General features: G+C 40.6%; 1 protein-coding gene across 3 annotated transcripts in view; it reads right to left on the bottom strand.

The window, feature by feature from the left end:
* The window catches only part of ets1 (v-ets avian erythroblastosis virus E26 oncogene homolog 1), a 39,288-nt gene extending 29,928 nt beyond the window's left edge, over positions 1-9,360 (bottom strand). Inside the window, exons 1-3 of one of the 3 annotated variants that reach the window (XM_065960299.1) lie at positions 9,270-9,360; positions 7,821-7,922; positions 2,420-2,567 (exon numbers count right to left, since the gene is read on the bottom strand). In XM_065960299.1, the coding sequence (XP_065816371.1) occupies positions 2,420-2,567; positions 7,821-7,889 (217 nt within the window). In that variant the 5' untranslated portion in view covers positions 7,890-7,922; positions 9,270-9,360. Of the gene's footprint in view, positions 1-2,419; positions 2,568-7,820; positions 8,018-9,269 lie in introns of all 3 variants that reach the window. The other 2 variants (XM_065960300.1, XM_065960298.1) reach the window with 2 other exon arrangements.
* Positions 9,361-13,410: the final 4,050 nt, after the last annotated feature.

The raw sequence follows: 13,410 nt of genomic DNA, 5'->3' as shown, positions 1-13,410 counted from the left end.
CTTGCAACTTTTTTCTTTCCCTCACTTGTTTGTTGAACCTCGAATACGTCTAATTACACGAAGCACTGATCAAATTGTTAGAAATAAGAGTGTCAAACACTCTTGCCTCTTCCTCAATTTCTGCACCATATTTGTACGTCATCATGACCTCAAGAGACCAACTGCATCATGGGATATTTTTGACATTATGAAGTGTGAATAAGAGTCCAAGAAGTGAGTTTATTCAGCTAAATTAGGCTTTAAAAACTACTGCACACTCTAAAGGCTAAAGGGCAGACAGCATGTTAATACTTATCAAGTGAGACTAGTGGAGCATTCAGCAACTAAAGGACCAGATATTTCCCTCAGGAGTTGGAAGACGCCAAAAACGGAGCCGAGTGAATATTTGTGAGGAATCCTGAAACATATTCCAAATGAATGCTTATGTTTCTCTTTAACTTTTGAGTTTTTAAATAAGCAACTGTTTGCTAACAAGTTAGCAGAACCAAATAAACAGTGTTTCTGCTGGTTTCCAATGGACTTGTTTGTGTCTCAGGTGGGAGAGATGTATAAAGAGTTTGTATTTGTATTTTATCATTAAAAGAATAAAACATAATCATTTACAAAACTACCACAAATTCAATAGTTAAAAAAGGACTTTACACATCTAAGTAGACATTTCTAGTGCATGATCTCAAAGAGCAGGAAGCAGGTTTAAATCACTCGTGCCTCCACTTTCTAAACATCCATACATTGAAATATTAGAATTCTAATATTGCAAGTGAAACTATTCAAGGAGACACTGTTTACAGTTTGAGAGAAATTAGTCAATGCAACGGCTGCACGGTGCAGAGACTGTGTCAGGGGTCAGTGAGCTGCTCTTGAGGTTAGCAAAGTTTCATGCTTTATGCTGGTAGTACAAAATGTCTATCTGACACCACTAACTCAAGCTAAATGACTGTAACAACATCTCCAGGTGACTCTTGAAACCTGTGCTGTGCATAGTGTAGGATTTAGGAGAAGGATGAGAAAAAAAACAAGGTCAACACTCGGCCATTTTTTTCCACTTGGCAATGTTTATGTCAACGGTTTAGCACTGGGAGCAATGAAGTCAGTCCTCCAAAGGAGTGCGTCTCTGGCAACAAACATCAGCAAATCCCATCAAATCCTGACTCCCTCTCATACACACACACACACACACACACACACACACACATATGCACGCTCAACCCCCCCCCCTGCCCCCCTCCTTTCCAGAGACCAAAAACCACAGGCTTGGGAAAAAAGATAGCCGCCCTTTGGCCCCCTGCCTTGCCCCCTGCATCCAGCTCAGGGAGGTGACGGAAGAAGAACCCGTGCCCCCCCAGCACCCCTACGCTATACTCCCGTGGCGTGCGTCCCAGTCCACTAGCATCAATCAGTTTTTTTTAAAGAACGTGAAGAGGCCAGAGTCAAACACAGGCAAATGCACTGCAAGGAATGTCCCGTTTAAGTAACAGTTATTTGAACAAAAGAAAAACAAACAAAAAAAAGTAGAGAGGATGAGAAGGAAGAAAAATGTATGGCATGTGTTTCTCTGGAGAAGAAAAGGGGAAAAAGGCATGGAGGAAAAACATAAATGAAGAAGGGTATCTGGTAAAGGCATTGCCCTCAGGGTCGTCATCACCATCATCCAGACGCCAAACAACAGGTCAAGTCGAGATTCTGTTTGTGTCTGACGGAGTTTAATGTGAGCGTGTCAGGATTTCAGACGTGCACGCTGGAGTGTGACTGATTGCTCATTTAGCATTCCACTTTACACAAGGTCTTGTCTTGCTCAAAGTTCTTTGTTGACAAGTAACTGAAACTATTATTTATCCTTTGTTTTGTTAAGTGCCAACAGAAGAACACAGTCATTCAAAATCCATGAACCAAAAAGCTCAGAATTACTGCGGCACTGGCCCCTGTTGGCCCCTGCCTAGAACCGCCCATGGTTGTGGTACTCGAAATCAGTCTTGGTCTCAAGACTGGTCTTGAGTCGACTTTTTGAAGGTCTCAGTCTTGTCTGGGAATCAAAAGCATTTTAAAATCGGTCTTGTCTCAGTCTCAGACTGGACAAACTCCAGATTCTTTATCAAGACCAGTCAAGATCTCTCTCAGGCTATTTTTCCACGTCATTAGTGAGATTAGAAGGAAAACGCCCCTTTGTAATAGAAGACTAACTACAATTCATTCATCATGTGGTTACGTTTGCAACCTTCCCGGTGTTACTGTCTATAAGTGAGTGACATGCCCTCTGTACACAAGATGATAATTTTTCAGTGATATTTAACATCACTGAAATGTCTCTGTCTCGGAGCGCTCTGGTCTCGGAGCGCTCTGGTCTCGGGTATGTCTTGGTCTCGGTTATTGTGGTCTTAACTACAACACTAATGTTTAGTTAGGACTGTTCATTTCTTACCTGAAGGGCACAGGTCATGTCCGTTGGGGACCTCCTGCAGGGGTATGTCCTGGATGTAAAGGGGCTGTGATGGGTAACACTGCTGCTGAGGGTGAACCACAGCAGGAAACTGGGTGTGAGGACCTGCTGCCACCCCTCCACTCTGTCTCTGAACACAAAATAAAGAGCGTAAAGTTAGTCACAAAGCACTTTTAAAAGCTGCCTCATGTTTAGTTGCTTTTCTTCTGCTTTATTGTATCTTTGTAGAGGTCCTTTTCAAAATCTAGTTTAGATCAACACAAATGTACAAATAGTGTTGTGACATTCCCGACCAACCCGATTCTATTGAACAGCTCTTTAGGATGAATGAAGGGATCTGAGTCAGGTTTGGGAACCATTCTTTTTATTTCACTTTCATCATCTGCCCAATTATCATCCATCCTACTCCCCCCAATTCCCTCCCTTTCCCATGAGCAGAGAGAATCAGTCAGTCATGAGAGCAGCTCTGTTGTTGAGGTTTAGGACTGAAAACCATAGACTGTAAATATTACTGAAAACACACTTTTTGCACTTACCACTGCACCACCATGCGGCCCTCTATCACTAATATCAAATTAAACAAGTTGAAAAATATCAACACTTAGGCAATGATTAGGATTTTGTACTAAACTCTAAAAATGTAAAATAAGGGATCAGATCAGGGATCTTTTTTTTCGCTGGACTAGAATACTACAGTGAACAACATTTGAGTTTGGGGAGGAATTTCTCAAAATTGGATAGCTGGAGATAAAAAAAAGGATACCAAGAGGAGGTGCAAATGCCCATGTCTACAGAGCAGACACAATTCTGTATGTTTTTGCATGTATATCAAATACTTTAACTCAGGGTTTTATATGATAACTTGTGGAAAAACATATTTTTTTGCGCCTGGAAACAATTGAGCCAAAAACAACCCCTCAAAATACCCAGTGGCTTTGAATGTGCTCAGTGTAAACTTGGATAAGGAAAACGATTTTTCATTGTCTTCTCCACAGATAAACTTTGCTGCTAAATTTGACTCTTTGGGTTTATCTTTTCAGTGTTGTTTTATCCTGCTTATCACAGACATGTACACGTAAAAAAGGGTTGCGCAATGCAGGAAGTCCACAGTCAACATTTGACAGTTGAACGGAGAGAGATATGGAATTCTTTGTGGATGTAAGATACAGTAGGGAAGAAGATAGCGGTTGACCATTTTTAGCATATCAATTCGACAACAAACACAAAGTCTCAATAGATATTGTTAGACTATTATGTTTGAGAGCGATGTGAAAAAGGAATGGATGATTTTGTAGTGTGTCGAACTACACATTTTTCTGACTAAACCTTTTCATGGCACAAATTTTAATATTAAGTGTTAGCAATGTAAGTGCACACCATGCTATGTGCTTTAAGATTATATAGCCTACTCATTCCACTTGTTCTTCTTTTACATTCAATTACTTCTTAAAAAGAGATATTTATCAAGTCGTCAAAGTAACTGCCAATAAGACTGATAATAGACCGTCATTTGTTAAATGTCATATATGTAACTGATGGACAGGATGACAGTGAGCCATCTGATAAGCCGTATTTATCAGCAGCCAGCCAGCTTTATGGATGGCAAACATGACCGCAAGGATCAGAGAGGTCCATTTGCGAGGGTTTTTAAGAAAGTTGCGTGGGAGGCTGACTTCTCCTATCAGTCTAACGGAGGGGGGTTAAAGTTAGATAGGCATGGAAGAGCCCCCTAGGATTATTTATGGATAGACGGGTAGACTGACATAGATAAGTGAAGATAACATCGACACCAGAATATGCTTTTATCAGTTCAACTGTGGAATAACTTTCAATTCAGAAGTCAGTTTCAAAATTGGGTAAATGAACAAAGACTGTCAGTAAGACACTTAAAGGACCCTCTTATACATTCTGTCACACATTAAAAAGCTTAAAGCTATACATCTGAATGTTCTGAGACTGTTATCACCACTATTGGTTACTTGTACATGCCTTTAAAGAGTGTTCTGTTGTGTAGGTACACATTTAAATGTATTTGTACAATAGAAGAATATTTAGTGATGGCTTGCTGCTTATAGTCCTGTACTGTTCTTATACTGTCCTTGTTTTATATGTCATAATGTTGGAAGATTTATACATATTTTGTATAATTTATGCACTCACTGTTGTTATTATTACTTTCATTATTCTGCCTTGTGAATGCTCTACAAACTCCTAATGTTTTTTTAAATTAATTCTCCCTCTCAATCTCATGTAATGTCCTTCCTGTTCTTCTTATTTGTTAAAATCGAAATCAAACACAACTAATTCACTAAAATACTCCACAGAGTTTAGAATTTATTTTTCATTATAATATTAAGCTTTTAATATAAAACATATAATCTTGATGAATGCAAAAGGAATCATAAATCCAGTGCTGTTAATTGCACTTTATTTTAAATAGAGTAAAATAGTCAAATAAAGAGTAGACTAATACAAAAGTAATGCCACTCAAGCATCACTAATGGACCTCCATGTTATGTGTTGGTGAGTATGTCGGCAGAGATCCAGTCCTCTGCCTGGATTTTTTTTACGTTTTGGTTTGTTTTGGTTGACACGCAGGACGTTTCTGGGCCGGGCGCTGGTGTGTTTCCCTCAGCCAATGAGAATGTGCTGGTGAATCTGAGAGGTTATAATTCAGAAATAGGATGTGATTCAAACCGGCAAATATGATGGAAGTGGATATAGAGGCCAAGAAGAGAATACATAACGATAGTGAGGCGAGACGTCAAGCAGACAAAGCTTGTTCCAAAATGAGGGTGAACCTTGTGTTGGCTTTCTTATTTCTGTTAGCTTGTGTTAGCTAGCAGTAGCTTGCAATGTAGGTACGAGCAGTAAACATACACATGACATCCAGCAGTGAGAGTGCACTTCTAGGGCCAATTAGCCCAGTTTGACTGTTAACAAGCTGCAATGAACAATGCTACAGACTTTACCTTTAATAGATTTGTCTTATTTTGTGTTGGTTTATTTTTTTTTTTTGTGATAGGACGGGAATATCACAATTAAACTGTGGTACACTATATATAAGCTCAGAGACTGAACATTTCAGTGTGAATTCTCACTCGATTGAAGAAGAGGTCTGAGTTTGATAATGCCGTAATTTTTTAATGCAAATGTAGGTTAAAATAAATATATATAAGGGACTGCTCTAGAATTCCCTATGAGAAAGTTCAATTTAATCCGGTTTGTGTATTTGATGTTGCCTCCAATTGAAACTTTAACATCCTAATATTGTTCCTGGTTGCTTATGAACACGTTTTTCCATTGCACTTCACTTAATCCACAGAGTGACTTTTATATAATTTTTCAACCCATTTGCAGTATGGAAAACATTGACTGAATACATACCAGTAAAATCCATTGATATTATAAGGTTATAAAAATCAAACCTTTATGGATTGTGATGTTCCTGAGACACTTTTTGTGTGTCTCAGGAACATTAATGTCTATTAATTATTGAAAGTGTTCAGTCATGTAATCTCGTCACCTAGCTTGACTTCCCCCCCAAGAGGATCCAAGAAGAACCACAAAGGAGAAGCTACAATACAATAAGTAGAGAGTGTAAAGTTGCTTAGAAATCATTATTAAACTGAGAAATTATTATTGTGATTTGTGACCGCTGTGCATTTTCATGCAATGATGAGGTCACAGATATCTGCAATAAGGAAATACTGAGTCAAAAATCTCCTCCTATCTACCAGATAGATCACTCCATTTCCCATGCACTATACAGTTTACTGGGAAACTCACACAAGAAGTAGTGCCTTCTTCAACACAGAGCTCTTCATTAGCTGCCACTATTCAGACTCTATCAACTGTCCTATCTCTGTAATAAAGGCATACAAAGCCTGATGCTGGAATTTATGTGAAATGCACTTCCATAGAGAGCCACTGTCACGGGTGTGGGAAAACAAGGAGGTGGACCCAAGTGCCGAATAAACTAATAAAACTATTTATTTAAACAAAAAGGCAAAAACTTAAAACTTACAATGAAAATTTCCATACTGAAAAATCCCAAAAAGGGTCAAAACAGGAAGCCATGAGGAATCAATAGGGAGCACGAGGAAAACTAACATCTGACACACTAAAGATTAAACTGTGAAACATTAGGACAAAAACATACAAGGGAAAACAAGCAACACTAAGATAAAGAACAACAAGGAAACCTGAACTTTGAAATAGACAAAATACAAACTAAAGACTGAGGGAGCAAAAATCATCTTTACACCAAGGTGGATTCTGCATATTACTTTCATTGCTACTGTTAGTGTGTAAAGTCTAATATTTATTTTTACTGTTCTTTGAGTTAAGCCATTGTGTAGTAGCATATGAAATAGTGACAATCACCAAAGTGTAGATCAAAATACAAACAGAATAGATAGGGCCCTCCTGCTTTTTGCTGATAATTCATGTAAATTCAAAAGAATAGAGCTACCCAGGTGACCCAGGTTCACCTTTTTAACCAGTTCTGCCCTGGTATACAGTAGTCTCAATTTCAAAGGCAAGCCCCACCACCTGAGCCAATTAGGAGCCAGGGAGCTGTATCCTTCTCTGTTTTCTATCAGGCCGGGGTGGGGTTACCATTTGCATATAACCTCAGTCTCTTATCCTAATGTGCCGGCGCTCTGCATACAAATGGAGGCATTTATTTTTTGCCGCTCCTTGGCCTTCACCCTTCAAATGCTCATCTGACAGGAATCCCAATGTTCCCAGCTCGCGCTGTCTCTGACTCTGTATTCAGCTCTCTCATTTGGAAAGCGTTAAGAGCCGTGGTGTTCCTGCAAACAGCCTGCTGCAAAGCGCTGTGCGAGTGCGGCTTAGCTGACAAAGTGTTATTCAGCAGGGATGATCTGACTCCAATTTAATTGGTTAGTGGCTAAGGTTGGAGGCCTACAGGTCTCAATATTTACTATATTACTCGCTAAGGAGAAGTGCATCTTGGCACTGGTTGATTTTGCAACGCTAGGGAGGTCAAAAGGGCGATTTCACAGCCTTGAAGAAAAATCCTCTTGTTCAACATCTCTGTTTCTTAACTTTTGACGAAACCATGAGGAACAGCATGTACGTGATACAGGCACTATTAGTTCAACTTTTGAGGACGCAACTCAACAGGAACATCTTTTCAGACGATGTGTTCCTGTGAGGTGATGGGATCCAGGGTTTGCTAACACACATGTGAACACGCTGCTCATACATGCTCCTTCACACATTCCTGCACCACCATGTGGCTGAGTGGCTTACACACACAAGCTTTTTATTTGCCTCACACTCTCGGACCTGGCTGTGTGGCAGGTAGCTGTGGCAGCCTTTAACGTTAAAGAAGTAATTTATGAGGGAGTCTCACCATTACGCCCAGACGGTCACAGGGGTGAAGGGCCGGGTAGGAAGAAACTGAATCCATGTAGTAACTCATCAGTGACGCTGTGGACAGGAGACGCAGGGCCTGCTGAAGGGATCAACACACAAACAGACGAGGCAGGGTGGAGTGACCTATCTATCACTCACTGTTTACACTCTTTCTGTGCGAGTGTGTGGTATGCACTGTGTGTGTGTTTGCATGTGTGTAGGTGTATATGTAGATGTTTGAGAGAAGAGAGAGAGAGAGAGAGAGAGGAGAGGGGGAGAGAGAAGGAGTGGGGGACATATTTCAAAATCAGCACCACGGTATAGAAGAGTGAAAACTGTGGTTTGGTGCTTTTAAAAAAAACACAATATCATGTCATCACATGGAGTGTTTGTTTGATTTGCATTAAAGAGCTTACAGGAGTATTTCTTGAATGTTAACACAACCAGTTTTGTCTTGCGGAACAAGAAGATTTCACCTGAAGCTGAAGGAAATCCTTCTATCCAGATGCTTGTCAAGCTAACATTCCCATCACTTCTCTCAACATATCGTTTTCTTTTATACAGAACAGCCTCCTCCTCTCATCTGCCTCCCCTCTTCCTCCTCCACTTATCCTTCCTCTTCCTAGCCTTCCTCCGCTCTTACACACTTTACTTATCACTTAACATTGTTTACTTTGGGCAGCTTTAAAAAAAAAAGAGACATCGGACTAACTTGAGGGTTACATAAGACGAGGAATGGTGTACACGGGCAGTGACAGGTCTCATCCTCCTCACATTCATGTGATAAGCAATTTGGCATATCTAGTTTGTAGCAGCTGCTGACAGAGCCAGGGGGGAGACGCGCCTGCGTTCAATGCCTGCAGATGTTCATCACCTCAATAAGATTCCTATGATTTTGTTTCAGCAGAAATACCCAAACACAAATGGAATAATGAGCAAATCTGTGCTGTCATTCAAATGCATGCACGACCTTTCAACTTCCCAAAATGTCATCGATAGTTAAAGTGAGAAATAAAAGAGCAGAGCTTAAAGCCCTATAATTACGTATCTAAAAAGAGATCATAGACATCAATGTCATTTCAGTTTTCTATTTGAAAGTAGTTTTAAGCAGCCTGCGATGTAAAATATAATTAAAATACAGGAGTAAAGTTGATTATTAAAATAATTGAAACATTCGCTCAACTTTGCAGTTATTTCTTCATGTTTTTAAAGCTCCCGCATGGTCACTAACAAATAAGCCGTAATCCAGGTCTGAGCAGCGCATCTCAATTAAAAAAAAAGTGCGCTGCACGCTGTATGAAAATTCCCAACGGAGGAAAAAAATATGCAACTTTAGAGCCGACACTTTCCCTCTGATTCATTAAAGGACCGATAGCACCGCTCATATCACACATCTATCCTTCTATCATGTTGTTAATAGTTGATATAAATATAACTTTGCACTTACGGAACGTAGAGTTGTGAAGTTTTGCTGTGAAGAATGGACGCGCTGATCCAGCTGAGTGTGACAGCTGAGCGGTGCTGGACTGCAGAGATGCTGTACCTGCTCGCAGCGAGTCCCAACAGAGGAAGGAATAATATGCTTCACTTTTAGTCCCTCCCTCAATCATACGGTGATCCTCTCCAAATTCATTTTTTTCCCTCTGTAAAGTCTTTTGGAGTACACATGGAGAGGTGGTCCACATGCAGCCTCAGTGCAGGTGTGAGCTTGTGGAGAGTCTGAAATGGTCAAGAGTGGGTCTTTGGTTGACCTAATTTTCCCCCAGTCTAACAGCTGTCTAACTCCACTTTACTGTAAGTGCAAAATAAATCAATTTGAAAAGTAGTTCAAAAAAATATGGTAGACATGTAAATTACTGCTTATCATTTGGAGACATTGCTCCAAAATCCAACTTTTTAATTGCCCCCCTATAGGTAGAAAATAGAAGATAAAAGGCAGGAAAACATCACATGGAGGGAGGGTGTGAGGATAATGACAACAATCTTCCTATGGTGTTGTCAGCTTAAAAAAAAAAACATGATTTGTTCTCAAACAAACCTATTTTTTTAACTTGCTGTGAAATCTATCTATAATGTATCTGCATTATGAACCTCTGAAATCTGACATCCTGAAAATATCTGTCTTCATTTTTTTTCCAGTCTTGCAGCATTGAACCTAAGAAGCCTCTTGAATATTTCTTTACTGTAAATCACCGACTATCATATCATTCTTCACCTGGTGCCTCCTGAGCCTGCAGCCAGCAGCAGATGCATGTGTAGCGCTGATTAAAAGCAATGACAGAAACGTTGACTGCTCTTCTGCGAAATGACAAGTCTCCCCCTGTACATTACAAGATCTAAATCCTCCTGTGCTGACTGGCGTTAGTGATAACCAGGTAAGGGTGTGAAGCGTTATCGATTAACGATTTATGTGTATATTTTTTATATATTTTTTTCCTGCATTGTGAGATCACAAGCTTTCCACTGCATTGCTACCTATACAGCATAACGTGCAGTCTCTCTCTCTCTATCCCTAACTCTCTCTCTCTATCAGCTTAACACTCAACACTTGCAAGTCATCTGAAACACCTTGTGACTCCATGATAATTCCGTGACCCTGGTGCAGCATTTGTTTGAATTAGAAAGTGCACGGTTCAAACCTTCTGACAGCCGCTGCTCTTAACAGTAAATCTTAAAAGTCTTGGGGCGTAGAGGTGTGTGTGTGTCTGTGTGTATGTATGTGTATGTAGGAGAAGAGCTGAGGGGTAAGAAAGGGGTGGTGGGGGGGGGGGGGGGTCAAGTCCAAGGTGAGAGGCGTGAAGAAGTACCATAAGGGGCTCAGTGGCAGGGAGCCTGCATTTTGTCAAGACCTCTTCTGAAGCCCTCATGGGGCCTCAGCATCGCCGAGGCCCTCAGGGGACACAGATGGGCAACACGTCGAGGGCAAAAGGGGAGGGTATGACTTATTGCCATGTGGACAGAAAAGCCTGGGACGTGCCCCCTCTGGATGAGACCAAAATTGAATATGAGCGAGGACGAATGCGATCCAGATCTTCAGCTGATGCCCCGCCAATGCTGTTTCAATTAGCCGGCTCGCCAGTTCAAAGGCGAGGGCCCTCAATACACTTCTGCTCCGCATGAAGCTGCTATCATCACATCACCCCCCCCCCCCCCCACCTTTCCTTACACCTCTCCATTTTAGGTGCCACCTTTTTCCGATCAGTGCCTCCATCTCTGGAGCTGGTTGTGCTTATGTTTTGCATTAAACAGATAGTGAACGCCCTGCCATCACCACCTATAAAAACCATCAGTCAAAAGACCTGCAGTGCTTTATGGCTTTCACCATCACTTCCTCACTACATTCTGACAGTGCATACATATCGGCTTTGATTTACAGTGAGATGAGTCCAATTTTTACCTGACTATTTTTAAATAAAATAACAAAAGGCTTAATTTGCGGTGAATTATCCTCCATAGCTGTTATCACACATGCACTCGTCTCCTGAGTTATTTATTCCCATGTCGCTCACAGTATGATTTTCTTTTCTAGTCAGACAAGGAGGGTCATAAAAAAGACATTGCAGAAATCCAAGATGGTGGATCCAGCAACAGTCTGACACTAATGATGGTTTTTGCCTTTACATGAATGCTACATGTTAATGTACTGTATGTATTTGCAGAATCAACAAATGAGTGGAAATTAACAAATTAGCAATCAGAAAAAAAAGTCAGATGAAGCTTAATTTCATGCACAATGATCTCACTGGTCGCGCCCTGATTGTGTGACATAAACTTCATCATCACTGCCTGCTTGCTTGTGGTCACTTTTCTGACATACTTCCTCCAGCGTCCACACATCATCTTGATTGGGCTACACACAGAAATTGTCTTTATCAGTCAGGGAATCTGTAGCTGTTAATGGATGTACCATCAGTTCATTGAATAAGTGGAGGAGGAGAGACACAAAGGATAGGATGAGCTACCATTGGCAGTCACTAGCAGATGAAAGTCTGGTGTGGCAACTGGTTTCAACTGTAGACTGCAAATAGTTATACACAGTCTATGGTTATGCCTTGTATCTCAGTCCAGTTTTGTCCTTTTAAGATGAAAAGCCATCATATTTTTCATTGAATTTTGACTTGGTATCCAGACAGTTCATAAAACCTGAGTTAAATTACAGTATGAGAAGATAAATATGTTTCTTTATTATTTAGATGCCAAAAGCAAATCAAGTTGTAATGGTTTGAAGGCACAACTGCTTTGCCAGAATTTACACGACTTCCTTAAATCTAATGTTCATTTGTAATCCAATTACGTCTGTTCTCGTCCTTTGTGATAATTGTTGCAAGAAAGCTTAAAAAAAACACCTCCAGTAAAAACCAAGCCCAGTTAAACAGTTAAATTCATTTGAGAATGAATAGTGCTTTTCTAATCTTCTGACTAAGCGCCACAGATCACACCTACCCATCGGAAGTAACTAATCCCATTCATACACATTCACATGCCGCCTACGAAGCAGCAGGAGCAACTTGGGGTAAAGTGTCTTGCCTAGGGGAACATTGGACATGTGGCAGTAGGAGCTGGGAATTAAACCCCCGACCTTCTGGTTGAGAGACGACCAACTCTTCTTCTGAGCGATAGCAGCCCAATTACAGAAACAAATAATTGTTTGATTGAAAAGATACAGATACAGAAGATGAAGTCTCTGCACACCCCTAGTTTGTTCAAACATGCAGCTCACCCAAAAAATGTGGAGAAGTTTTGTGCATGTGTGAACACACCACATGACTGGTTGTGCTTGATTTAACATTGCTCACCTTAAAACCTGAAATCAGGAATCACAAATCTGTACCATATGACATAAACTGTGATATGTGACGCAAAGTTTAAGTGACAAGTTAATTCTCTACCTAAAAAGATACAGGCTCTGGAGTTATGAAGGGCTCACAGTCTTGTACTTGCTAACAGTTCAAAAGTGACAATCCAACCATGTGGCACTGCAGAAAAATGCAGAAGTGAAATGACTTTGTTTAAAAGTTTTTTCAGTCTGTCCAAATCTTGCAAACCTCCAACTTAAAGAACTAAACATAATGTTTGGACTGAGACAAACAAACGTTTTGTACATTAAACTATAATCATAACAGAAGGGACAGTCGTCTAGTCCTATTGTCAGCTTTAGCTTGGAATATTGATCATTTCTGTCAGCAAATTATTTATTCAATCCAGCACAGCAAACCCAGACTGCTCTCTGTCCTCTGCTGCTTTTCTGTGTCTGTGTGAGCAGCTCCAGACTCTGAATCCTTTTGTCTCATTTTCTCATTTTGGATCTTCCAAAGATAGCGCTGACAGGTGATATTAATGGTCTTTTATTAGCATCGTGCTGATTGCCACAGATTTTTTGGAAGCGAGGGATAAGAAGTAAAGAGCAGGACAGCGGAAACGAAAAAAAAAAAAAGAAATAGAGAAAGAGAATTTGGAAGTCCTCCGCCCACTGCTTCTCACAGGAGATCGCCTCTCTCTTTGATAGCCTGCCCGAATCTGTTCCCCCCATAGAAACTGCCCTGCAGATGTTGTTGCTGTATGCCGACTACAAAGAAGGAGCCCTTTAT

Source organism: Labrus bergylta, chromosome 11 (genome assembly GCF_963930695.1).
Source record: "Labrus bergylta chromosome 11, fLabBer1.1, whole genome shotgun sequence".
NCBI classification, from domain to species: domain Eukaryota; kingdom Metazoa; phylum Chordata; class Actinopteri; order Labriformes; family Labridae; genus Labrus; species Labrus bergylta.
Note: the sequence above shows the minus strand (reverse complement) of the source record. Positions and strands in the feature narration are given on the sequence as shown.